This window comes from Camelus ferus, chromosome 4, assembly GCF_009834535.1.
Source record: "Camelus ferus isolate YT-003-E chromosome 4, BCGSAC_Cfer_1.0, whole genome shotgun sequence".
NCBI classification, from domain to species: Eukaryota; Metazoa; Chordata; class Mammalia; order Artiodactyla; family Camelidae; genus Camelus; species Camelus ferus.
The window spans coordinates 34,908,989-34,936,395 of NC_045699.1; the positions used below are offsets into that span (position 1 = coordinate 34,908,989).

Consider the following 27,407-nt stretch of genomic DNA (forward strand, 5'->3'; position numbering starts at 1 on the left):
ACACACCTGGTGGAGCGCCACCTGCTGGCTCGGTCCACACGCTGCGCCCCGCAGCCTCTCACTTGCAAAATGGGGATAAAATACTTCCCTTATAGGATTGTTGTGAGTACTAAAAGATCATGGATATGGAGGTGATTGTCACAGTCCTGGGCACTCAAAAATGTTCATTTCCTTTCTTCAAATTATTTGATGACTTCTTGTTTGTTTGAAAAACAAAAAGAGTGCTGATTGATTGATTGATTGATTGATGAAAGATTATTGTTTTTTAAGTTTTATTTTTCTTAATGGAGGTGCTGAGAATTGAACCCAGGACTTCATGCATGCCAAGCACATGCTCTATCACTGAGCTACACACTCTCCTTGAGTGTTGATACTTTTATCCTGTTGACCTGGGTGATCTCACTCTCACGTCACCTTTCTTTCTGTGCACTATCTTTGCTTCTCTTGTTTCCTCCTCTGTAAAATGAGGTTAATAATAGTACATACCTCATGGGGTTGTTTGAGTATTAAATAAATTAATACATTTAAAGTGCTCGGAATAGTGTCTGGCACATTGAGAAATAACTGGCTTTTTATTTTACTCTGCGGCAGCCTTTGGCACCAAATATTGGGCAATGGTTGGCGAATGCTGAGTGGAAAAGTTGGAAATGAAAACCTTAAAAATGTTCAATGCTTGCTAATGCAAAAGCACAGTGATAACTCTAACAGTCGGAATCCTGGCAGGAAAGTGAAAACAGAGTACATTCAACCTGAGTAGTTTGAGGAAAACTCACTAAAGGGACTGCAAAGGTGTGGGCAGGTGAAGGAAACCAGCCAAAGATAGAGTAGTAATCCAGCACTAGTCAGAGTGATGACTCAGGAACCATCAACATCTTTAGGTCTGCAGGGGCAAGGGAGGAGGGGTTTCCAGAACCTGGGGACAGTAGCTGTGTGGTCCCTCAATAAAGGGACACAGCCAACTCGCGGCAACCTGGCAGGGAGGGAGCTGGAGGAATAAACACCCCCAACTCGTTCTCCTTCTACTTTCCATTGGTCAAATTCAGTGGGAAGCCAGAAGGCAGGGAAGCCCATACAAGTCCATACAGGGCAACCTCTGGAGGATGGAGCAGGGTGGGAAAAGGTGGGTGGATATGGAGATGACCAACACAATCATCCTTCACATTTTCAATTGGTCATTATGGACATCAGTGGAGGAACTGGCTTATGAGTTTCTTGTTCCCACTAAAGGAGTCTGTTGACTGGGAACAATTTATCTGTGCAAACATGGCGATGCTACTGAAAAGGGGAAGGAAGTCTCCTTGTTGTCTCTTTTTTTCCCACTTAGTAGCTGCAGAAGGACCCCTGGCCTAAGATATTCCTGTGCCAACTATTCTGACTGGGTTCTTGCTTATAAGAAAAGTAGAGGATTTTAGTGTCTAAAAACATGCCCCTTAGCCTTTAGCTAGTATCTAGTCTGCCATCAAGGGAGAAGGGGATGGGGGACTGTGCTACCAGAAAGGTGGTGGATAAAATTTCTGGAGCTAAGAGCACAGCTCTCAACAGTGCTTTGAAACAGAGTTGGCTGATACACGAGGCACTAACCCTGTGCCTGGCACTGTGCGGGCGTCTGTCCACACTTACAACAGCCCCATGCGGGGGAGGGGGTGTTCTGCCCATTTCACATATAAGGAAATGGAGGCTAAGAGAGTCATACTGCAAACCACATGGCTAGTGAGAGGAAGGGCCACAATCCAAAGAAGCAATGATGGATTATAGTCACTCTTCTATACAGGATCTCTCTTCTTGACCAACATCGTCCAGGGGTCCTGGTACGAAGGTCCCAGTGGTCAAAGGGAGTGAGAAACATATCTGAATATCTAAGAGCACACTGCAGTGGGTCTGGGTGTACACAGGCATAACTGCATCTCTGCGAAGTGTCTTTTCATTCCTCTTCTGCCAGAATGTGACTTTGAAGAAAATCATCTCTGTGGCTTTGTGAACCGCTGGAACCCCAACGTGAACTGGTTTGTTGGAGGAGGAAATATTCGGAACTCCCATTCCGTTCTCCCGCAGGATCACACCTTCAAGAGTGAACTGGGTGAGCTGGGGACAAGTGGAGTCCCTTTTCCAGGATAACTGTTTGCGCCATTTCCCCTGCTTTGGCCTGACTGTGCCTCTGTCCACAGAGAAGGAGGGAGAGAGAGGAGGGTGAGTCGGGACCAAGAACCTGGTGGAAGAGGAGGGAAGAGTAAGCCATGAGCTAGCGACAGCTGCAGACGTGAGCTCTATAACTCAGGAGAAGGCCACCTAGTTAAAGGCTTTGCTTTTTTTTTTTTTTTAGTCCTTATTTTTTATTGAAGTGTAGTTGATTTACAATGTTAGTTTCAGGTGTACAGCAAAGCAATTCAGTTGTACATATCCACAAAGACATATATATTTTCAGATTCTTGTCCATTACAGCTCACTACAAGAAGTTGAATATAGCTCCCTGTGCTATACAGTAGGTCCTTGTTTATCTATCTTATACATGTTAATGTTTAAGGCTTCTCTTCACTTGTGACCTCGTCTTGCTGTTTTGCCATTTCCATATTATGCTTTACTTCCCTGTGTTTGTTGTTCAATACTTCTTATTTCTAAAGACAAGGCTGGAATAACTCTAGGTTTCTTTTCATTGAAAATAGATTGAATGATGGGAACAAGTCCTTCCAAACCTCCCAAGGGGTGGGGAGGTGAGCCAATACCAACCATGAGTCCTGCATGTGGTGTCTAACAGGGCCCCCTAGCGACCAAGTGGGCTGCTGCTCTGCAGGGGAAACGGAGAGGAGAGGTTGTCAGTGAGAAGTGGACGTGGAGGAGGAAGTCTCACAGAAGGGGGACGAGGGTGAGGGCTTGCTCCCCAGTGGTTTATGGCAGCTCTCACCTGGACGTTGGTTGAGAGCATAAAAGCCTAGGTCTCCCCACGATTGCAAGACATTCTCGTCCTCAATTCTAAGTTCTTGTTGACTTATGAGAAGATTCTGGTGACTAGCTTTCCATCAAGAACAGAATAGGAATGTTGGTCCTGCGGCAAACAGTAGCTTTTCCCCTTTCAGTCCTTTGCCATGTGTGGATATTGAGGTGATCTGCTCAGTCCCAATAAATTGCTGCTGCTGATGGTGTGTCCCCTCAGTTGCCTGAAAACATGACAACTTTTTATGTTCTTTACTTCATTCCTCATTCACTGTAGTTTCTCTTCATATGAATATTTTTTAACCATGTCTCCAACTTTTTTTTAAGTGTCCATCCTGCAGCTTATCTTGGCTCTGGGCAGTCTTTATCCTGTCCTGATTGTTCTCTTTGGTCCTGTCCTGTCTCCTTTATATCCAGGGTCTCACATTCAGTTTCCTAAAGGAGTCAAGCAGATGGTATAAAGAGAGTGACATGTCAGCTGGGTGAGGACTGTGGCAAACTAGAGAGCCCAGACCGTGTACAAAGAATACTCAGCTTCAGTTAATTGCTGCCATGTGAGATTGTAAGTCCAGGGGGCCAGATCTTTCGATTTTCTGAGAATAATCAGGAAGGCAGAGGTTTTATGTGAAATTTCCCCCAATTTTTTAAGTTGGTGAATAGACCAAGAAAACACATCTTTAGGTCAGACCCAGTTATCTAACTTCTGCTTTGCAAACTTTTGTTTTGTATGTTCCTTTTCTTTTTCAACATATTCAGGTTTCATAGAGCAAAATGTTTATAAGTAACTGTATAGAAGAAAGGTTGGATTCTCTCATGACTTACCTGTTTAAGACAAAGCCAACTTTGGATCTAGCATTTTTGTTCATTTGACCCTGTATTAGGTATGACTGGAAAAATGGCAATTAAAATGACAATAGCTCCTGCCCAGTTTCAAGGAACATACATTCGAGAAAGAGAAAAAGATGTCTACCACAAAGGGATGTGAGACAAAGTAGTATGTGCTGAGTGTTTTAAAAGTGCTCCCTACCCAAAAATAAGAAAAAAGAAAAAAAAATGTGCTGGATATTCAGACAAGAGGGATCCTGCTTGGATCCTCTGAAAACATGATGAGAGAAATCAAGTATATTTGGAGGTTGGGCATGATTTTGACAGACAGAGGTAAGAGACGGCAGGAGCAACAAAACATGGTGATAATTGCGAGGGGTAGCTGAGGGAGAGATGCGACTGAGAAAGCAGTGAGAAGGGAAAATTCTAAAAGGCCTTGAATGCCAGGAAAGAGATCTTAACTTTATTCTACTGACCATGGGAGGCCATTGGAGGTCTTTGAGAAGAGAGATGCAATCGCAGCAATGTTTTAGCTTGATTAACCAGATGGGGAATATCTCAGTGGATGGAGGATTGAAACGTAGAACAAGAGAACAAAAAATGCCCCAGGTGCATCTGTAGTCACTTACATATGGAATTGAGATTGGAAGAAAGACAAAAAAAAGTTTTCCTTCTTTTCAAAGTAAGGTTTAGCGCTTTTGGAGAATGACAAAAGATTTGAGTTTCTACATATATATCCATATTTTGATCCTAAAGACACACAACCCTCCACTTGGGGCCACTGTGGGACCCACACTTAAAATGAGTGTTAATGTGTTGAGTGGATGATAACCTGCCATGACAGATTAACCCATGTATCTGTATAGGTATTTTAATTGACAATTGGGTTAAGTCAAAACAGTATAATGTTACTCCCTCTTCAAACCTTTGTTTAAATGAATAAAACAACTAACAATGTGTTGGGGGTTTCAAAATGAAATGCCAGATGACATTTTCTTAATTTATGGAAATAGGCTGATTTTGAGACTGTTTTCTATCATATCTTAAAATCCTAGTGCAAAGAGGAGAGAAAATCTTGAAAGACTAATCATTAAAATTGCAATAACCCTTTGTGTCCTTATCACAGAGGTACAAGCTTAAGTATGGGGAAGTGTCAGAGAACTTTTCCCAAATCACTTAAAAATTAGTTCCAAAGTCAGATCCTCTGGGTAAGCAATGTCATAATCTAATGACTGTTTGTTCAATGCATCACTTTTCATTCTCAGTGATGGTGAGGACTAGCTGTCTGGGAGAACACATATGTCTTGAGAGAGAACACACCTGCGGACTAGTGTCAAATCATCCATTTGACTATGTTGCATGAGTGTAATCCATCCTTTAAAGAACATATCACCCCTAGTTCTTCCTCAATCTCATTTGTGACCACAGAACATTCTGACCATATTTGCATCAACAAGGGACAGAGAAGGAGAATCAGGCTAGGAGTCAGAAGGCTTGTGCTCCAGACCCACTCATCAGAGCACTGTATTACTGTGGGTGATTAGCAGACATTTGGTCTTGTCTAGACATTTGATCCATGCCTTAAGATCTTTGAAATTTAGTCCTCTCCGAAACATCCATAAGCATATTTGGTCCATGCCAGATGGTTTTGGACAGAACCAAATATCAAGGACCTTTGGTGTGGACCTAATATCTCCATGGACATTTTGAATAGGACCAAATGCCCTGCAAGGCTTTGGGTAATCCCTTAACTTCTCAGGCTCTTTATTGGCCTGTTTCCAAATGAAGAATTTGAATTCCGTATTCCCTAAGATGCCTTTGAGTTCTAATATTTTATTCTTCTCTCTTTACCTAATGCTATACATCAAATTTATACATCAAAATCTCCAAATTTACCACCCAGTGAGATCTATTTCAAAAACGCTTTGGATCCCTCCTGAGAATATATAAACATACTGCATTTGGAATTAGAAAAAGAAAAAGGAGGAGTAAAGGGACTGAGGAATGAGAAAAAGAGGACCTGGCTTTTCTAATATCTTGACCAGGAGATTTTCTAACATCCGCACCCAGAGATAAGTATGATGATGTGACCATCCCGAGGAACACTGTGACTTGGTGGTAGCCGGTGCGTCACCCCTGCCATAGGCACTCGCCTCTCTCCTCTCCACTCCCTCTCCCCACCCCATCTTCTCTCAATTTTTCCTATCTTTCCTCTTTTTCCTTGGCTATTCTAAAACCCGCCCCCAAAGGCAGGCAGCTTTGCCTACCTGCACTGCTTAGTTCCCTGATGTCAATACCAAGGCCTAAAGAAGTGGGTGCCCCTGTGCCTGAAGGGAGGGAATCTAGGGAGAATTTTACCTCCCTTCCAGCAATCCACCAGATTCTGTAGTCACCCTGGTCAGAGTCTGAACAGCTGAATGAGGCTCCTTCATGGATCACTCATTCATTCATTCAACAAACACATACTAAGCACTCTTTATACGTCAGGTATTCTTGCATATCCTGGTGGTACAAAAACAGTCACCAACCTCAAAGAGATCATAGGAACGAACTCTTCCAAAGTGCTGTTCCCAGGAATACCAGTACTTGAGTATAATAATCTTCATACAAATATAGCCCTTCTTCTGATCAAATAAATTGGGGAAGCCCTGAACAAAAGAAAGCTAAACAGATTCCTTTATTTCAGGACTTCTCAGTGCCTTTAATATAGTTCTGTGTTAATGTATACAATGGTATTTCTCAAAATATTCAAATACTGAAATGCTATGTAAACATGCACAGTGATGTGTGATTAATAGAGGAATGAAATAAGTGATACAGACCACAGAAAAGTGAAAGACTGCCTAGGTGTTGGGAGTTCAGGGAATGCTTTCTGCAGGAAGTAATATCAGAGCAGGAATTTGGCAAGACGGATAAGGAGAAAATAAGTGCAGCATATGCAGAGGTGGCAGGCATGAGAGTGGACGGGTTGTTTGACCTTTGGGGAGTCTTTGAGAATGCTGGGGTGTATGCTGGTGGCAGAGGATGCCCTAAATCCTAGGTTATGTTTCTGCTTATGACCTGCAGGAAGCCTGGATGCCCACATTCCACTGCCTTCTCCCAACCCTTCTCTATTTCACTTCAACCTCTCTTCAACTTATGGAGTGATTATTTGTGCAGTCCTTAGCCAACACACACACACACACACACACACACGCACACACACACACACACACACACTCACTCATACTCCTCATGCCCAGACTCCTATGTAAGTTATGTAAGACTTCCCCCTTCAGAGGATAGGGCTAAAAAAAGATGACTTCTAAATACTCTAAAATGTTTTATTTGAAAAGCTCTCTGCTCATATGACTCAAAGATTTGACCAGGATCACTCTTCAGGGGGAAATCCTCATGCTCTAAACAAGAGAGAGGTTACCTTCCTTATTACACTTGCCTTCTATGGGTGTATTGATTTTCCCTAAGCTCCATTAATTTGGGTGGCAAAGTAAAGATTCAGTGGTTCAGATGTCTGCCCACAGAAGCAGATTTTGCTCTATGTAAACACATCCCCTGTCCGTTTGTATCCTTGAAGCAGCTGATGCCTTTGCTTTTGGGTGAAAACTGGAGAAGCAAAGAGCAGGGCCAAGGGATGCTGTGTGCCTGCTCAGAAACTTCAGAGCTGCCGAGAGGGTTGGAGAAAGTCTTCCCTGGGGCCTCTGGCCTCTGCGGTGTAGAAAAGGGAAATAGCGAATGTAATATCTGAAAAATATGATGTGAATATATGTTTTCCTTCGTTTGGCTGGGTGGTTTTAACTGCCCCAAACAGTGAGTCAGATTTTTCAGATGAGCCCTTTGTCTCCAAATTCTTATCTAATGGTGGAAATGACTAAAATAATGTAGTAAGATTATGGCGGGGCATCTTTGGAATACCGGAAGGGATGGGATATTGTCTTCCTTTTTCCTACTCAATTCTGTTCTTTTTTTTTTTTCTTAATTGAGGTATAGTCCATTTACAATGCTGTGTCAACTTCTGGTGTACAGCATAATATTTCAGTCATACATATACATACATACATTCCTTTTCATATTCTTTTTCATTATAGGTTACTACAAGATATTGAATATAGTTCCCTGTGGTATACAGTAGAAACTTATTTATCTTTTTTATGCATAGTAGTTAATATTTGCAAATCTTGAACTCCCAGTTTATCCCTTCTCACCCCTTTTCCCACTGGTAACCATAAGACTGTTTACTATGTCTGTGAGTCTGTTTCTGTTTTGTAGATGAGTTCATTAGTGTCTTTATTCTTTTTTTAGATTCCACATATGAGTGATATCATATGGTATTTTTCTTCCTCTTTCTGGCTTACTTCACTTAGAACGACAATCTCTATCCATCCTACTCAATTCTGATGCATCACATATGGACTTTTTCCCTTTGTTAATATTTTATCAAATGAAACAAAATCTTTCAGGGGATAACCTACTGACAGCTCAGATTATTTCTGCTTCTTACCTGCCTTAGCAAAAGGAAGATATTGCTAGAAAGATAATGAGGGAAATCTGTTTCCTTGGTGAGATTTTAAAAATCAGATCTACATATGGTGCCACTGTAGGAGCTGAACAAGGTTTCAAAATGTAAAATAAGGTCAGAGTTGTTTTATTACATCAAAGACTATGAGATGGATGGAGCATCTTTCTGTAACTCATGACACTTTTCTCATTTTGGTTCAGATTGAGTTCAAGCATCATCTTAACCGCACCCATTCATTCGTTCTCAGCATTGATCCATTTGGTTCATTGCAGAAGCACTCAGTAGAGAAGTAACTTTATTAATTTTCTTACTTTTGCCTTTGTGCACTCTCTGCTGGGTCTCCTCTCTCTGTCCTTGGATGACTTTACCCTGGCTTTCCAGGCACTTTCAGGTATTAACAAGCAGCCTCGTTTTTGAGGATTAAGTTCGTCAAGGCAAAACTCCAATTTCTCAGCCAGTTCAAATCCTCCCCCAGACCAGAGCACAGAGCAGCAGGAGAGAGAAGGGACTGGGCTTTGTTTCTTCATACTTCTTCCCTTTGCTTTTTCTTCCTCTTCCTCCCTCACTGTGCTGTGTCTAGCTCCTCTAGGGTTGGGGAGGGAGGATGGGGGGAACAGAAATGGAAGGGAAGAGGACAACAGGCTGGATGTGACCAGTGCTGTTTAATCTGGAGTCGATGCTCTTCACACTGTAGGTGGCCAAATGCTGGTCATTCCTCTCCTGACTAGTGACAGGGGTGTGCCCTGACTGGCTATCTAAGAATCCCCCCAAGGGCCTGTTAGGAGGCACACCCCACTGCCCCTTTCTGTTGGGGTACCACCATGCCTACGGTCCTCTAGCCCAGCTACCTCCTGACTTGCCCACTTAGGCTTGGGGAAAACTCAGGTCTTTGTCCCATCAGTCTCTGGAAGTACAGCTCACTGGCAGCAAAACCCTTTCTCTCCCTTCTGCCTCCACGAGTCCCTACAGCCTCGTGCTGTACGCAGCCTCTGTACCCGACAGATTCCGGTCATCACTGACTAAGTTCTCCCAATAACCCTGCCACCCTCCTCTCAAGGCCCAATGCAATCGCAGGACACAGAAACTTCTGCAAGTGTGGGTGGGGATGAGGTTAGAGGGTAGTTTCCATCCCCTGCCCTCTCTGCAAGTGGTTCCCCTAAGCCCTTTCCCTTGGATCAGGGTAGGAAAGGGGAAGTGGTCCCCTCTTGTTCCCTTGGGAGGTCAAAAGGAAACACATGACAGCGCAGCTCCGTGACAACTCTCTAGGAAGAAACTCTGTCTCCAATCTCTCTGGTCCCTCCTTGGCCTCATATATACAGGCTGGAGGTGTGAAGTGATCTAAATCTCGTAGAGCTGGCTTAGACGCCAAGTCTGCCACAAAGCAGTGCATTCAACACAGATGGTCTAGCACCAGTCTTTAGAAAATAGAGGTACTTGGCGCCCATTGTTCTTGGCACTGAGGTCTTAGCAGAAACTAGGAGAAGCCTCACTTCATGTCCTGTATAGTCAGACTGTATACAGTAAAACTTACCAAACCCTTGGAACTCAGTGTTCGTAAGGATAACTGCCGGATCTGTAGACTGGGAGAGCAGGCACGATAACTTGCTGCCTCCAGGCGTTGTCTCCTCATGGTGGCCACAGACCAGCTGGCATGTTTCCTCAAACCAGATTTGCCCCCTTACCCAGGAGACAGCTTGTCCAGACAACCATGACACAGATGCGGACATCGCAACGGGAGCACAAACGTGGCCAGCGGGGCCGAATCACAGCTGAGTCAGAGGATGCCTTTGGCATCGCTGCCAAGCCAAGGGCAATCTTTGTGGAATGCCGGTTAGCCAGACTGTTTGAAAACAAAAGTTCAGGAGCTGCCCTCAAAGTTCTTTTCCTAATTTGACGAGAAATGGCTAACTACCGAGGGCCACTGGTTCCATATGGAAAGTTGAGCTAACACAGAAGTCTGCAGCAAGAAAGGAGGAAAGTCCTCTTCAGAAGCTGGTGTACTCGTGGTGTCACTGCAGGCATTATGCTGGGGGTGGAGGTCCATTGGGGGTCGGTGGGGAACAGGGCTGAGCTTTGGCTGGCATCCCCCAGAGTTTTGATCTTCCAACCAGATCCCCAACGATTTGGTTGAGTACAGGATCCTTTTCACCTAAGATCTATCTGTACCTAGTTTCATCTACTCAAACTTAAAGGATCTGACAAAAATTGCTTCTTTTAGAGATCCTGGCAGCTCTAGAACCTTAGACCAGTTAGGAGGGTTGACTTTATTGAGCTGGGCAGAAAAATTCTCATAATACCAGACACTGAACATAGTTTCCCAAGGACTCCAGGTGACCTTCTTCATTCCCCATGGAAAGTTACACAAAATGGTGTCTGTTCAACCCCTCCCTGAAACCACTGGCTCCTCTTCCTCAGAGCAGATCATACCCGATGACACACACTCAGCCTCCCGGGGCAGACACCTGGTGATTTCTGAATCATCTCAGCCCCTTCAACTGAGATGATAAACTTATGATGAGCTACCTTTTGTTTCCCAGTGAAAAACAGTCTTACTCATATTGTCAGTAAATAATACCCGACTTTGGCAACAAATGAATGATGGAGAGGAAGGGGGGGGGCAACGGAATGTGGTCTCGTCTAGTGGTTCTACGTGAGACTTGCTGTCAGCAGTCCTGGTCCGACTCCCAGCTGCCTCTCTGACTCACTTTGGGCAGGTCACATTGTGTTTGCTGTTGTTTTGTATCAGAAATGTGATTGTGGCTCACTTGGCTTAGTGTCTTGTGCATGGGTTGTTAATGAGGCACTTAACCGCAAATTCAGGGATGAAAATATTGTCCACACAGGAGGTGAGTAAGTAGCCTTTAAAGAATGCTATCAGATCTCTGTCAACTGTAAGAAAGACAAATTTATCATGGGACAGGGTGTGGGACATTGTTCTAAACACGGTTACGGGCACTCCAGAAATAGAATGAATAATTTCAGGTGGATTTGTGAGGTCTCCTAGATTCACTGAGAGTCTCCTGGAGTCTTTGGAGGTGCCCCTCACCCTGGGTAGACTGATTTCCCGCTTCATGGCTATGTCAGTTCGGGTCCTGCAGGAAGCAGACACTCAGCTGGGATTGGGGGAACTGTCTGTGAAAGATAAAGGGGAGAGAGCTGGAGGAGCCTGGGCCCAGGATGGTGTAGCCATTAGGCATAGAAGTCCCAGTGCCTGGGAGCCCTGACATTTTTAGGGGCCCATGAGAATATCTTAATTTTATTTATTTTAAAATCAGAAGGAAGAAAGTGAATGTAATCATAACAAATGTAAGTCCAGCCAAGGTTATGTTCATGCTTATATGAATGCAGTTATAAAATACAACTCTTAATATATTTTATGGAGAAAGAGACCCATAGCAGCGAAAGTGCCTAGCATCCCCACAGAAGTCCTAATGCACCTGGGTGGGAGAGCCTGCAGCACGGGAGGGAAGGCTGACACCAGTGACAGAGAGGGACCAGGCTGATGGGGAGTTGCTGAAAAGCCCCATGTCAGGTAGATAGGCTTAACTCTGGGACCCCCTGCTCTGCTTGGTCACTGGCTGAGGACAGCCTGGTGTGGCATGGCACACATGCTATTGTGGATCCCAAGGTGAAGCAGATGGAGGCTGAAATCAGCTGTGGTCCCTGCGGCAAGTTCATTAGCAGGAGACGTCAGGAGCCCACCTGCATGGTCCCTACAGTGAGGTATCAAGGAAACAGTGTATGATAGCGCCTCCAACCAGTTCCCCCACTGCATATCTTTAAAGAGACTCTGCTTCATTGGTGAGACAAATTACAAAGGGCATAAAGGCCTCCTCTCTGCCTTTGTTACTCACATAAGTTCTCGTGAACAGTGGCGTGTTACAGGGGTAGCTGGTTACAGGAGTTCTGCTCCAGTAAAGTGTTCCAGTCGGGGCTGTCTGGCCACCAGCAGGGCTGTGGGGGGCACTGGAGCTTAGGCGGGGGAGTCGTGGCCTTGCTTCCTTACTGATTTGTTTAGTCTGACATTTGGATTCTTCCTTTAAAATCCCTCCCCAGAGGTGGCCAAGTGGGAGCCCATCAGCTGTTTCTGGCCTTGCAGAAATGTTTATTTGGCACACACAAAGTTTAAAAAATTACGGTGGCTGGTGTTACGGGTTAAATTGTATTTCCTCAAAATTCATATGTTGAAGTCCTAACCCTCAGAACTTCAGAATGTGACCTTACTTGGAAATAAGAGTCATTGCGGATGTAATTGGTTAAGATGAGGTCATACTAAAGTAGGGTGGGCCCCAAATACAATGTGACTGGTGTCTTTATAAAAGGGGGAAATTTGGACACAGAGAGACATGCAGAGGGAGAATACCACATGAACACGAAGGCAGAGATCAGTCAGTCAAGGAATGCCAAGGATTGCCAATGCCAGAGAAGCTAGGAGAGAGGCTTAGAACAGTCTCCCTCACAGCCTTCAGAGGGGACTCTTTTTTTCCATACCTTGACCTTGGACTTGTAGCCTCTCGAACTGGGAAACAATAAATTTCTTTAGTTTAAACCACCCAGTTTGTGGTACTCTGTTATGGTAACCTTAGCAAACTAATAGAGGGGGTATCATTTAAAAATGGATAGATTTGCCATAAAAATCTGGATTTTGAGCTTCATTGGGAAAACTCTGCAGACCCTGGCTGGATGTCAGGGCATCAGTCGGAAGTAGAGGGATGGGCTCCCAGGAATGAGCACAGGTGCATGCAAGAGGCCAGCTCTCCTTGCCACCAGCTGGTTGCTGCAGCCCAAGGATATGGGCCCCCCACTGTCAGATTTCCTGATTTTTCTGCAGAAACTTAATTTCTGCTTCTTGTTGCTGGTGAAGTATGATTTCCAACCTTGGCAGCTAGTTTACCACTCTATTTTCTCCCTGACCCACTCCACTTCAATCACATACTTGATCTGGCTGGCTCCTCCTATCATCTGAGTTTGTGATCTCTATTTATTCACAGTTGCGTGGCTTGACAAGATGATCAGACAAAATCTATTTAAGCAAGGGAGATTTTTCAGGGTGTTGAATCATTTGCTACCAGGAGAAAATGAGCGTTGAGTTATCCATCTTTCCTCTCTGCCATGTTGCAGTGAGGATTTTCCTGAGACCATAATTGTGCTTTGAATAAACATTTGTTGAGGACCTGCCACATACCAGGCAGTGTGCTAGGTGCAATGTAAGGGTCCAGTGTGTGAATGCATATATTTTTCTAATATCCTTACTGCTATTTTGCTGAGGATAAAAGGAATTGTTATAAACCAGGCACAATGTAATAAGATATTCAGCTGTATTTGTTCTGAGCTTGTAAATAGAAAGGCTGTTCTATCAAAGCTGCTTTACATAGTACTCCTTGTCACTGCAGCTCAAATAAATTTAGACAAAACTGCTAACAATAACAGTACAATATGCTGGGGAAAGCATGACACTAAAAACATTAATGTCATTACTTGTTAGGTATTGTTGAAGGTATTCAGAGTGTGCTAGGCACACACTAATCACTTCATATACGTATTCTCATTGAATACTCAGATCAACCCTGTGAGAGAAATATTTGATTCTCATTCCTCTAGAAATGAGGAAATGGAAACCCAGAAATATTCAGTAACTTGCTCAAAATCAGAGAGCTAGTAAGATATAGAGCAGGATTCAAACTCAGTTCTTTTAATGCCGAGTCCAAGCTCTCCCCATTCCATCTCATGGTTTCTCTATTCCACCAAATTGCCTCTAATGGAGGTCAGCCTCTGGGTCTGGAGGCCACGAAGGCCTTGCCAAGAGTGATACCCCAAGTTCAACCTTCCAAATCCTAAGCTTGTGTACCGTGTTGACTGGCCTACATGTTCTATTAAAGAAGTACAAATTGTCCTCTTGTTTAAATTCAAAATCTTTGTTTTACTCGAAGAACACGCAGCACAATTTTGTGTATATTGGCAAGACATGCAGGAGGGTTCCTCTGTGCAATTTTCAGAACAGATGGTATGCTTGGTATGCTCTTAGAAACCTTGTAACTCAAAGAAGGTTTGTTGGAGGGTGCCTTCTGGGGTAATGTTCTGCTTTTTTTCACAGCTGTGTTCAGCTTGTAAAAATTCAAACACTCTGTTACAGATGATACATCTACCTTTCTTTGTGTATGTTTTACTTCAATCAAAAGTAGGGGAGAGAACACAACATTGTAAAATGATTATAAATCAATAAAAAATTGTTAAAAAATAATAAAAATATTTTCTTTTCAATAAAAAAAAAAGTAGGGGAGAGAAAAAGAATGGTGCTTATCATATACTAAGCAGAGCACAGTGAACGCCAGCATTTATCTCCCAGCTGCAACATTCATCATCCCATGGCCAAATTCTTTCATCTATAACCCATTTGTTTCCTCTCTTCTATTCCCACTGGATTATTTTGAAGTAAATCCCAGAATTGCCTCCTTTCATTGGAATCCCCCGCCTGGCTTCAGCTGTGTTTTCTGTGTGATTTTCAGGCCACTACATGTATGTGGACTCGGTCTACGTCAAGCACTTCCAGGAGGTAGCCCAGCTCATCTCCCCGATGACCACGGCCCCCATGTCTGGCTGCCTATCATTTTACTACCAGCGCCAGCAGGGGAACGACCACATCTTCTCCGTGTATACTCGGGATGTGGCTGGCGTGTATGAGGAGATCTGGAAAATGGGCAGTCCGGGGAGTGCTGCCTGGAACCTCGCTGAAGTGGAGTTCAGTGCTCCGTACCCCATGGAGGTAGGTGTGCCAGCGCTGCCAGTTGCAGAAAGTGGTCGAGAAAGTAAAGTGAGGGTTTATTAAGAGATAGACAGTACGCTCTCAAGGGGAGAGCGGGAAGGCTCAGGTGAGTAGCTGTGCTGAGTTTTTTTGGCAAGCTGGTTACATAGGGTATAAAAATGAGTGGGCAGAACATTCATTGGGGAGGGAAGGGTTTGGGGTCATATTCCCTGATTTTCATCCCAACTCCATCTTCCAGAAGGGAGGAGGGATTTTTGTCCTTATTTAGTCTGGATCGGAAGTGTCATGGCGTCAGTGCATGACAGGTACTTCTAACCTGCAAGGCTAATTTCATTGTAAATGAAGGCACAATGACCAAAAGTTACATTTGGACACTGGAGATTCCTGACTTTTCCCTCCTGTCTTTGCCTGCCTCCAGGACACTTATCACCCCAAAATATGTGATTTCTTACCAGTCCTGAGGTTCCTGTGTTCCTCTGTCTGCCAAGGAACACCACTGTCCACAAGACATGGTTTCCTGCCTTTTGGCCTGTGTCCCCCTTTCTCTGCTCACGTCTAGCTGTCTGTCTGCTATAACACAGGGGTTCTACTAGGTGCGTCCGGTCTGACCGCTCTGCAGAGATGCCACCCACACCCAGGCATGGAGTTCAGGAGACACTAATCTCACACTCATTCTTTCTTTTCTGCTGTGTCTCAATCTTTATCTTCTTTTTGTCCTCCTTGGCCTCCTCCACTTTTCTCCCTTCCTCGTTCAGTACTCCCTTTTCCCTTCCTCTTTTATCACTTCATTTTTTACAAGAATTTTTTTTAATAAGGACAAATATGGAAAAGCCAGTCAACCAACTAGATTTCTTGGGCACACTCTCTCTGAACCTTACGTTGTGGTTGGGGTGAGTTCAAAAGAGGCGATCACTGCAGCACCTTCGTCGATGAGACTCACCCTTGAACTTCCATCCCTGGCAGCAGCTGTGGAGGTTTCCCTTACCTGAGGGAATACTCCTAATTTGGGAGGCCATGGGGAGGAAGACTCATTTTCTTCTTTTCTCCTTTACAGTATAAATAATGTCATAAAAGTCAGAAATAAACGTATGATTATGGCCCTAATTTGAAACAAGCCTTGGCGTCTATGAAGTTTTTTAGCTTTTTATAGTTTAAAGCTTGTTATGGTTACAAGAGTGATAAAGGTCCATTGCAGAAGAATTAGAAAATTCAAGAAGCAAAACAAACTAAAACACCCTAGGCCAGCCCTGCAAAGATAAGAACTACTAACATTTTGGCGTTTATTCTTGCAGACCTTTTTTCTAAGCACACGTATTAATACATATTGGTATATGTATTCCAGTACTGATATTACCAAGTCCAAACTCGTTCTGCTTGCTGCACGACAGGCCAGTAAATCAGGGGATAAGGGGTTGAGGCAAGGAAATACAACTTTATTCAGAAAGTCAGCAGACCGAGGAGTTGGCAGACTAATGTCCTGGAGAACCATCTTCCCCAAGTTAGAATTTAGGCTCCTTTTATATTAAAAAGAGGAGGGGGTATGTTTGGTTGTGGCAAATTTCCTAGTGTCAGAATCCTTTGTTCCTGCAGCTGTCCCATAGGTAAGGTCATGATATCCCTGTAAATCTCCAACAAGACAAATGTTATGTTCTATTCTGCAACTTTTAATCTCTATGTGAATGAGAAAAGTGTTATACCCTCAAAGGTCAGAGCCTTGAGAATGGGCGCTCCTATATATTTCAGGCTATAGGCAACCTTCTTTTACAAAAGGTGCAGAACCAGCATGACTAAGCACAGGAAACAGAGCACAGGGTTAGAGCTAAAGGAACAGATCTAATATGGAGTCAGATTTGTTCTTCCCTGCTACACTGACTACAATCCAACAAAGTAGATAAACTTATCCCCATATTACAGATGAAAACGGAGGAAGTGGAGAGTGTAAGAATGTGGGTGTTTTGTTCTAGGTCACACAGCTGGTGAGTGCCAAGGTGCTAGGCAAAGTTCTTGAACTAAATCTGACATAAAGCTGAGGGAGGAGACCCCGCTTTGTCTGGGGACCCCTAGGACCTTTAGAATCAATGGATGCAGCATTGTGGTTACAGAGCTGGAGCTCCAAGTGTTACGACCAGGGTTCTTGGATTCCTTAATCAATAGAAATTGATAAGAGGCTAGAGGAGAAATTCAGGCGAGGCTTTATTGGTACTCATGCTGCAGCACCAGGGAGCAAAAACAAATAACAGGTTCCCTTACTTGCTCCAAGTAGGGGTGAGCTGATCCCTTAAATGGGGTGAGGGTAGGGGTCGATCCATGGGTCAGCTTAGGTGGTCTGCCCACCCCCTTGGTGCTGTGGGCAGGGATCATGTGCAGTCCCCTGCTTTTTGTTCCCGAAACCTCAGAAGTGGCGGTTGGGTTTTTGGTCTTTTTGCATCTTGTTGTTCATAATTTGCCCCAACTGCCTATGCAGGCAGTTATTTTTAGTCTCTTACAGTTTCTTTGTATTCTGTTGCTGGAGGAGATGTTTGTCTAGGAGCAAGCACTGCAGCAAAGGGTCCCAGGTCCCAGCCTTACTCTTAAGGAGAGTCTTAGTTCCACAGGTTAACATTCCCTACTTTCACTTAGCGCTTTTTGCAATATCTTTCCAAGTCTGTTTAGAGTGCAAAAGAAGCAGATTATCCTCTGGATGCTTTTCAGTGGTTCCATCCACTCACCTAATGTGGAGCTTCAGTGAGTGTAGGGGTTGAATTTCAGTTTCCAACTGTTTTATTGCCGGTGTGCCTGCCACTTCCCATCCCACTCTGTCCAGCCCCCCGCCCCCTGGCCATCCCAGTACAGCCCCAGAAAAGGGCCTTTTGCAGTATATGTGCTGTTACCTATCCCAAAGTCTGACCAGGCCTTGATTTGCTCCTGCAGCCCAGTGGAAAGTCTGTGAGCTCGGTTATAAGGAGGAAAAGAAATGTACATACTGCTTCAGAAAGCTTTCCTTCTATTAAAGGCAAATGAGTCACATGGACAGTGAAGGCCGTTGTCTCTGCAAATTCCTTTCATCTAACCATAAACTCCTGGGGCAACATTTATATGAGTGAGACTTTGCTGAATTTTCTTTTTAATTAATGATGGAAAAATCACACTTTCTGTTTACTGCTTAAGTTTACCACTAAACTTCAGAATACATCCCTTTGAGTCACACATGCGTGATTCTGCTGTAGCAGTCAGGACACATTACCCCGGGATTAATTGCTCTTGGTAATTGCCAGGAAAAGAGACTTACCTTGTGGAAATCAGTTAATTTAATGTCCTCAGGTTCTCAAATCAATTTTTGAAAGGAAAACAAACATTTGAGACCCTCTTTCTGAATGAGAGAGAACACATTAGCCCGGGGGCTGTGATTTGCAAATTATGATCTGAAATATTCTGCAGGCTGAGTTAGATCACTTCCATCTTTGGCTTTATCAGTGAGCACCTTGAAAACGAAATGTCATGGACATGTGTTTGGTTTGCAGACTTAATCTGCATCTTCTCATTCGTCCATGTCTGTTCCCTTTGTTCTCAGCCTTCTCTGTTGCCAGTGACAAGCTTCCAGGACCCCTCTTAGAGTTTGCAGAGGCCATGTGTCTAAGGACCATTGTTAAGCTGAAAGGGACCATCTTGTCCAAACTCTTTTTTCAAAAATTAAGAAACTGAGACCTAGAGGGGAGAAGAGACCTGCTGGAGTTAAATTAGTGGCTAACTAGGCTCAGACCTGAATGTGGGTTCACGACAGGGTCACCCTGGAGGAAAAGGCATGGATTCAGTTCAGAGCACGTTGTGCACCTGACTCCATGCTAGGATTTTGTATACATGATCTCATTTCATCACCTCAAGTCCTACAAGGTAGGTGTTATTATACCTATCTTAGAAATAAGAAAAGCAAGGCCCTGGGAGAGTTAGCAATGTACCCCAGGTCATCTACCTATTAAGTGATGGAAATGGGGTTTGAATTCTTATCTGTCTGCCTCTAAGACACCATTCTCTTTGGAAGAGGTTGAAAACTGAAGGCCTCTGGGTCAAATCCAGCCTGCAGTGATCTGCCTGGTTGCTGTAGTGGTATTTGTTTCTTTGTTTGTTTTTTGCATGTTTGTTTTAGTTTTTGAATTAATGGTAACATTGAAAAATCCAAAGACGTCAAATGAAAATCCAGAGATCCAGGTCCTCTTGACAATTTGGTAGATCCAGGCATGAAAGGCCTGAGTTCCCACACGTCAGCCATTGACGAAGCTTGGTAGCAGCCGCCCCTTTAGATGAGCCTTGCTCCCCATCTCACACAGTCAGCCCCCTTTCCTGCTGCATCAGACCAAACCTTTATCAAACATTTAAATTACCTGCCTGGCCCCAGCAGACATTTGAGTTTCCACCTCCTGCTCAACACTATATGCTCTCATGTCATCAGTTCAGCAGAGTAGACTGCACACTTGAGTGGTTTTCCCAGCACAGATGAATGCTGTATTCACCCCACCTGATCCCCATGGTCACAAATAGAAGGTCGTTGATGGAACTCGTAGTTAAAGCTGGTGGCAGAGAACAGAGTACAACTAAAGGGGCTGACCCTGGGTTCTCTCTAACCATTTGAACGTGCCTGGACATGCTGAAATCCTAACATCCACACATAGGATTTCTGGGCCTGATTTTGCCTTAGCCGTCCAGTGATCATCTCTGATTGCTGCATCTTTGTCCAGATGGACATAGAACCTTATGTATGAAAAAGGGAAAGGACCTGGGAGGGGCTTAGTTCTCTGTAAAGGGCAGAGGGTGAAGCTAGCCTGCTTTCTGCAAGCAGCCTGTTGCTTCTTTAACTAAAGCTCGTAATGCAAATTGTCAATTCTGTAGTTCTAGCAGAAAGTGATGGAGGTACTTGGATACTCAAGGGAGGGGGAAATATCCACCCATAAAATGCAACTTAGGGCTTAGAATTCACTCTCCCCAAAAGAAACTGTGGGTTGAGGAAGGAGCTGCCAGAGTGCCTATATTTAGGAACATGATTCGTTAAGTACCTGTAACTTGGCATCACCAGGCTTGATTGACACATCATTTAAAATCATAGTTACAAGCACTGAAGCCTAACAGAAAATATATACATAAGTAACGGTTTGTCGCTTTCCTCTGCAGGTTATTTTTGAAGTTGCCTTCAATGGTCCCAAAGGCGGGTATGTTGCCTTGGATGATATTTCTTTCTCTCCTGTTCACTGCCAAAACCAGACAGGTATGCACTCTCGTCTTCTTTCTCACATGTGGAATTTTCCTTTCTCAATAGATGCCTGCGGTCACAACTTGCTTTAATTCTTTCTAACTTCCTCACCTTTCCTGTTGTCCTAAAAAAGGTGTTTAACCGAATAGTCATTTTTCTGGTATATTATTCTTTTATCCCCTCACACAGTGAGTGTAACTTTTCTGACAACGCAGGTCAGTCATCATGTGACAAAGAGCTTTCATCTTCCTGACTTACTAAAAAATGAAAATTAAATAATGCTAACTCCCTCCCACTCAATCTTTCTTTTTAAAGGGCATCTTGGGTCCATAGACAGGTGGATGGGTAGGTGGGGAAAAAAAACTCTCAAAATCTACTGAGTAGAATTATAAAAATTCTAACTTTATGAATCCAAGATCTTTAAATGTCCTCATGTTTAAAGATGCTAGTGCTTGGTATACATCTGTATGATGGTTTTTGGCCTCATAGTATGTATTCAGTTGAATTTCTCTTTCTAAGTGAACACTTGTGTTATTGTATCATGGCCAATTTTATAATTTCCATAAACTTAGTGTTTGGAAAAGAGAGGAAATTTTTACTTTCTGGGAAAATAGGCAAGCAGATCGATTCAAAGTGAATTAGAAAACAAATATTTTAGAATAAGAAGGGTGACACTATATTAATGATAACCCAGATGAATGCAATTGACCTTGCCTTTTGTGGATTTGTTTCCTGGAGAGGCCCTAGGAAGACACTGTGGTCATCTGTCTTATTAAGGCGACTTCATTCTGGGTTTTGGAGCGTGGGAAGTAAATTTTTGAACTTGGCCCTTGTAGTCTAACTTTCACTTAAGATCGAGTTAGTTTCTAATTTAATATAGTTTTAAATACATTCTATAAGAAAGGAAATTGAGAAAGAGAATTTTCTACTCAAGTTAAACTGTTACTCCAAATTATAGAGAAACATACTAATTAGCTGATACCAAATATTATTTTTACTAATTCTAATTTGAAAAAAATTAGTGAGAGAGAACCAGACTAGATTTACATATTTATATATTGTCATTAAAATGATTTAATACAAGCTGTAATCAAAGAATAAAAGTGTCTCTAAATTTGACAGAACACAGAAACCAAAACTGTTGTACTTCTCTAAACCTGATTGCTCCTGCATTCTATCAGCTGATATTTCAGTGATGTTAGTAGCAGTTTCACGATCTCTTTATCATTATTTTTAGAAAGTTTCTCTTTTCAGTCACTAGGCATTTATGTTGAACTGTTTTTATATTTCCAGGTTATACATGTGGGAGAAGAGGTGTTTATTCAGCATCTGTACTGGGTAGGGGATGGGGTGAAGAGGCAGCTGGAAGGTGATAGAATCTACTAAGCCACCTTAGAAGTAATGTTTAGAAATGTTATCCCTTAAAAAAAAAAAAGATATAGAATAGATATGAGCTCTTTCCTACTGACTGGTGAAAAGAAAGATGCCAGCAAAATAAGGACCATTTGTTAAGAGTACTGGTGATCCCTCAGTCTGTAAAATCTAGGCCACACAAAGACCCTTCCTCTGTAGGGACCACCAAGGCTTCACATTTTTATATAATTAAGTTAAACAAGGCTCCATATCGGTCTCCAGAACTTCCCAACAAAACAACTTTGCTTTAAAATGGCTTAACTGCATGATCAAAGCATTATGTTTGAGAACCAGGACTTTGGACTCCCATCCCTACTCTGTCATTTACAAGCTGCGTGACCTTTAGCATGTTAATTAACCTCTCTGAGACTCTGTTTCTACATTTATGAGACAAGGATGGAAGAATCTATGTCATAGTTTGTCGGGAAGATTGATGAGTTAATGTCTGGACAGCCTTAGCAGAGTATGACACACAGAAAATGCTTGGGCATGAGACCTAATATTATTTACTTAATTTTCAAAATACTCCCATCCATTCTTTAAAGATCAGGGGATCAGACTGAAGCTAAAGAGAACCAGCAAATGACACTGCCTGAATGAATGTGTAAGCTAGAGCCAATTTTGCACCATTCATTAAGCAGCTGTGGGCCATTCTGAGCCTTAGAAGCTAAGCCCTCTAGTTTTCATGCTTCCTCTTACATTTCACAGTTTATGCCCTTCTGTTTTATAACAGGTGCCAACATTCTTTTCCTTATCTTGATTAGCTCCAGACTTGTCTCCGCTTTTCCCAACTGGGCCTAGAGTTTTCTTCCCTCATCTCCCTAATGGGCTGAGACAGGAATTATTTCAACACATGAAGCATCTTCTTCCCACCATCTGGTTGCTCTTAGCATTAATCCAGTTTCCCAGACCTGAGGCCCATCACAGAGTCACAGGTCTTAAGCACCAGTGGCATGTCACTCCCCAAGTATTCCCCTAGGATGCCTCCAGAGGTCAGTGAGACCTCACCCCACCCTCCAGCTTGAGTTATAGCTCTTCCCTTTCCAAGCCTTTTCCACCCATAAACTTTCCCTCCCCACCACATTTGGCCTAGAGTCTGGATCGTAGGAATAAGCTCTCCTTTTAGTCTGTAAGTCCTTAAATACCTAATAGGTGATCCCACCCACTTCTAGGAATCCTGCCTGAATGCCCAGCCCCCAAACTGAGAACCCCACTGTCTGCCATGTGCAGACCTAACTTCCTCTCTGGGCTTGGGTTCATCCCACACCCGGGCCAGGGCCTGGGAGGATCCTGAAGCTCATGGATACACCTCTCAAAGGGTGTTCACCTGGACCTAAACCCCCATATTGGGGAGGGTCACAACAACACACTGCACAGACTTCTTGTCTAATTGGACACCTGGCTCCAACTGTTGCCTAGGTTATAGCTGAAGGTGCCACAGGCTTCCTTAGCTCTGAGGCCCCCAAGCGTCTCACTAGCCTGGTCGGTGGCCTAGCCCTGCTCCATCATGATTCCTCCGTCTGGTGCCAGGTCCACTCACTCTCTTTCTCTTCCCTTGCCAGCTTTGAGCTGTCCCAGCCTGCTTTTGGGCTGTCTTGTGCTAAAATAAAACCAGTGTGCAAGTTTAGCCACCTAAAGAGCACACAATGCCCAAAGTGGCTAGCAATACAGGGGCTGATAAGCCTCTTAGAGCTCTGGGACTGATACTGAGTTCATCTCCATGAACTCCACGGAGCAGAGGAAAAGATGAGAAATCCTCACAGCCATTCTTCTCAAGCTGTAACACCCCCCAATCTGATTCGATTATCTTCAAATCTTCTCAATTCTGAAAATTTTAAATGTCAGAAATCAAGTAATTAACTAAATCTCACATTGTGATGCTTTTTGATATGTAGCTCAAAGGGACTTTCTTTTTTGGGGAGGCAGGGTTGTTCAACTGATACTCATGGGCTTCTAATTGCCTCTGATTCCTCCCTGTGCTTCAGATATGTCACTGTGCCTCCCCAAGTTCAATTGTGACCACCACCTGACTCATGCTTCTGAAACAAGCCTGAAGCAAAGGCTTTCCATGCACACAGATCTTTGGGGAACTCATTTTGGGTCACACAGAGGCCCTCTGGCACCATCTTCAGGAATTAGATATGGTCACATGCTAGAAGAAGCATTCTGGGGGCAAGGATTTAGGCACTGAGTTATGCTCTTGAGGTTTTCTTTTTATCAGACCTTCTCAGGATCTCAGACAAATCCGTTGCTAGGACTAAGTGTTTAGCAAAAGAACATAATCACATCCTCAGAGAAATCTTCTCTGTGTGACTCAGTTTGTCACCATGGAGAGAACTGATCTTTGCTTCCTTTCAAGTTTTAACACCACCCCTCACCCCTTCCAACACACCTAATAAATGGCTTATGGTCCTCTTGTGGACACCCAGATGTGTAGTCCTTGGGATACACTGAGGAATTTTACTGACCTTCCGTTCTCTTTATACATGGCTTTTGGGAGTCTCACGCCATTTTCTGAGCTAGATGGCCATCTGTAGATTCTGAATTTCCAATTGCTTTTTCATTAGGTGGCAGAAGGGGTGACTAAGACTGGAGATCATCATAGGGTTGCCCATGGTCTCAAATCTCCATGGCGGGCATGTCAAAGGATCCTTGTTTGTATGACATCATCTTCATTATCAAATGAATATCTTTGTGACTTCATCTTAATGGCTTAAAGATACACCCTGATGCAGACAGACTCAAACAGAGCAGTGTGTGGGCTAACCCACAGTCTTAGAGCACTGAGAATTCTCCTCCTTTCCTCCTATGAGGGGGCCTCTCCTTATGCACTTGCTAGGGCGTATTGTCTCAGATACGATCAGGTTCCCGTGAGATAGGAATATTTTCTTCCTATTCTTTTCTTGTATGTGGTGTTAGTCACTTACTTTTTTAAGTTTAGCATTTAAAAACATTTGACTTTTTATCATTTTAAACTCAGACAAAATTTGCAAGCATATGATAAAGAACTCCTGTATACTCTTCACCCAGATTTACAAATTTTTACCATTTTGCCACATTTGCTTTTATCAACCATTTAAGAGTAGGTTGCAGACATTATGTCCCTTGACCCCTGAATACTTCAGTGGATATTTTCTAAAACTAAACACATTCTCTAACATGGTATAGGATAATTATAAACTTCAGGAAATTTAACACCAATACAATATTATCAACTAACCTATAGTCCATACACTAATTTCACCAGTTGCCCCAATGAAGTCCTCTATAGCTATTTGTTTTCCAGGATCAAGATTGAATTTTGGATCCCTTGTAGCATTTGATTGTCTTGTGTCTTTTGTCCTCTTTGTCCGGGCCAGCTCCTCAGCCCAGTGGAATCTTTTCTTGCTTTGGAAATTGAAAAATTGAGAGAATAGTGAGTCTTTGTCCCTTAACCGCTCTCTGTTTCATCAGGTCCCCACACCCAGAATTAAAGTGTTTCTCTAGAGATGATTTTCCGCTTATTCAAAACAGTGCCCTCTCTCACTGGCCCTAAAAGGTTAGACCAGTGTGTGTCAGGCTTGGCTACACTGACTGAATGTGTCCCAAACCACTGCAGTAACACCCTCTCTGGACTCAGACAGAAATCTGCACAGCCAAGTTACGATCACTTGTTGTTAGGACAAAGTTATTACTGAAAGAACAGAAATTTTTTATGTTCCCTTTCCTCCAGGCAATCTGGGATGAGGTGATGTTTAAAGACCAGAGTAAATGACAGCAGAACTCAGCAAGAGCCAAAATTATAGCAGTTCGCATGACAGAATTGGTGTGACTGTTTGAATGGTGTGATTTATACTGAGTAATGATTTTCTTCCAACAGATCAGCTCCTACTACTATTGTCAATTAAAAATAGACAGTGGCTGTGCTTCTGACACAAATTGATCAACAAAGGAAAATTATTTCTGGAAAATATTATTTCTCAAATATCTGTCTTCAAGAGAAATTCAGAAGTCTATAAAATCTTTACTTTTCCTCTTTCTTTTTAATTTTATATGAATGAATTTTCAATTGTGAGGAAGTATGTGAATAAATGCTCCCAGTCTTTACATCAGGACAGGAAATTTCCTTTGTAGTCTGGTACTTTATTTTTATAGAGAATGTGAACAGAGCTCCTCCTTTCCATCCCTTTAGGGAGGAAAGGAACAATTTTCCTGTCATGCTGAAATGTGGGTTTGATGCTAACCTATCAGCATGCCATTAGGGTAAAAATATTTTTGTTGTGTGTTACTTCACCAAGCTCGCCTGGTGCAAATGTGTACATATTTGTTAATCAGTTGACGTCGTCCTTTGAGATCCTTGGGTTTGACTTGTTTTAACTTTAGTTCTCCTTTGCTCAGAGCTTCCTTTCAGTGCTATAGAAGCCAGCTGCAATTTTGAGGACGATCTCTGCAACTTTTACCAAGACAAAGAAGGTCCAGGCTGGACCCGAGTGAAAGTAAAACCAAACATGTATCGAGCAGGAGACCACACTTCAGGCTTAGGTAAATCAGGAGTCTGTTGTGTGGGGACGTGGTTGGGGGTGATGGCGGGTAGTATTCATGCTCCATTCAACACTCTCACTGAGGTGGGTAGATACAGTCAGTGGTAGAACGCATGCTTAGCATGCAGAGGTCTGGGTTCAATCCCCAGTACCTCCATTATAATAAATAAATTAATTTTAAAAATTCTCACTGAGACCCTGACTTTCAAAAGGGAGGTAGGGGCAGGGGCAGCTGTGAAGAAGCAAAGATAATGGTAATCTTGTGTTTGACCATTTTCAAAACTGGAATTCAAGCTACTGTGCTAATAGCAGTATTTACCAGTTAATTAAATAGTCAAACTTCAGAAATTATCTTGCTCTTCACTCTAGTTGGAGAAATACCTTTAAAAAGCTATTAGATTCCAATTATATGAAACATTCAGCATAGGCAAATCCATGGAGACAGAAAGCAGATTAGTGGCTGCCAGGGGCTGGGGAGGGGGAACTGGGCAGTGACTGTTTAATGGGTATAGAGTTTCCTTTTGGGATGATGAAAATATTCTGGAAATATATAGTAATTAGTATCTGCAAATCCCAAACTCCCAGTTTATTCCTTCCCCCTTTTTCTCCCCTGAAAACTATAAGTTTGTTTTCTGTCTGTGAGTCACAGGGAACTATATTCAGTATCTTTTAGTAACCTATAATGAAAAAGAATATATGTATGTGTGTGTGTGTGTGTATAACTGAATCGCTATGCTGTATACCAGTGTCTAACACAACATTGTAAATTGACTATACTTCAATAAAAAATAAAAATAAAAAATTCTGGAAGTAGGTAGCATTGTGAAAGTACTAAATGCCATTGAATTATATGCTTTAAAATGGTTAAAATGGTAACTTTAATGTTATGTGGGTTTTACTGCGATAAATAATATATAGTGGAGCATCAGAGCCATTGCAGCTATTGGGAAATGCTTGAGTGGGCACTTGATGGGCAGACCTACAAGAAGCCCTTAGCAATCAGTCTGAGCTCCCCTTTTACAAGGATCACCTGTCACTCTAAAGGCAGCCCGTGTGAGGCCCACTGCAGTAGAGGCTGATGGAAAGTGTTTGTTCTCAAAGGGTTAGTGTCTAATTCATTTATTTGACAGTTATTTATATACTGGGCACTGGGTTGACTTACCAGCCAATGAAGCTTGTTTCAGGGCCCCTCACTTGCTTGGGAAAAGCCTTGAAAGGGGC

At 43.0% G+C, this 27,407-nt stretch overlaps 1 protein-coding gene across 2 annotated transcripts in view; it reads left to right on the forward strand.

Annotated features, from left to right (window-relative positions):
* MAMDC2 (MAM domain containing 2) overlaps positions 1 to 27,407 on the forward strand; it is a 139,832-nt gene that overhangs the window by 65,457 nt on the left and 46,968 nt on the right. For both annotated transcript variants that reach the window (XR_001364862.2, XM_006172770.3), the window contains exons 5-8: positions 1,940 to 2,077; positions 14,776 to 15,032; positions 20,175 to 20,268; positions 26,044 to 26,187. Coding sequence is in view for 1 of the 2 variants with exons in the window: in XM_006172770.3 (XP_006172832.1) it covers positions 1,940 to 2,077; positions 14,776 to 15,032; positions 20,175 to 20,268; positions 26,044 to 26,187 (633 nt within the window). In the remaining variant the exon portion in view is untranslated. The remainder of the gene's footprint in view (positions 1 to 1,939; positions 2,078 to 14,775; positions 15,033 to 20,174; positions 20,269 to 26,043; positions 26,188 to 27,407) is intronic.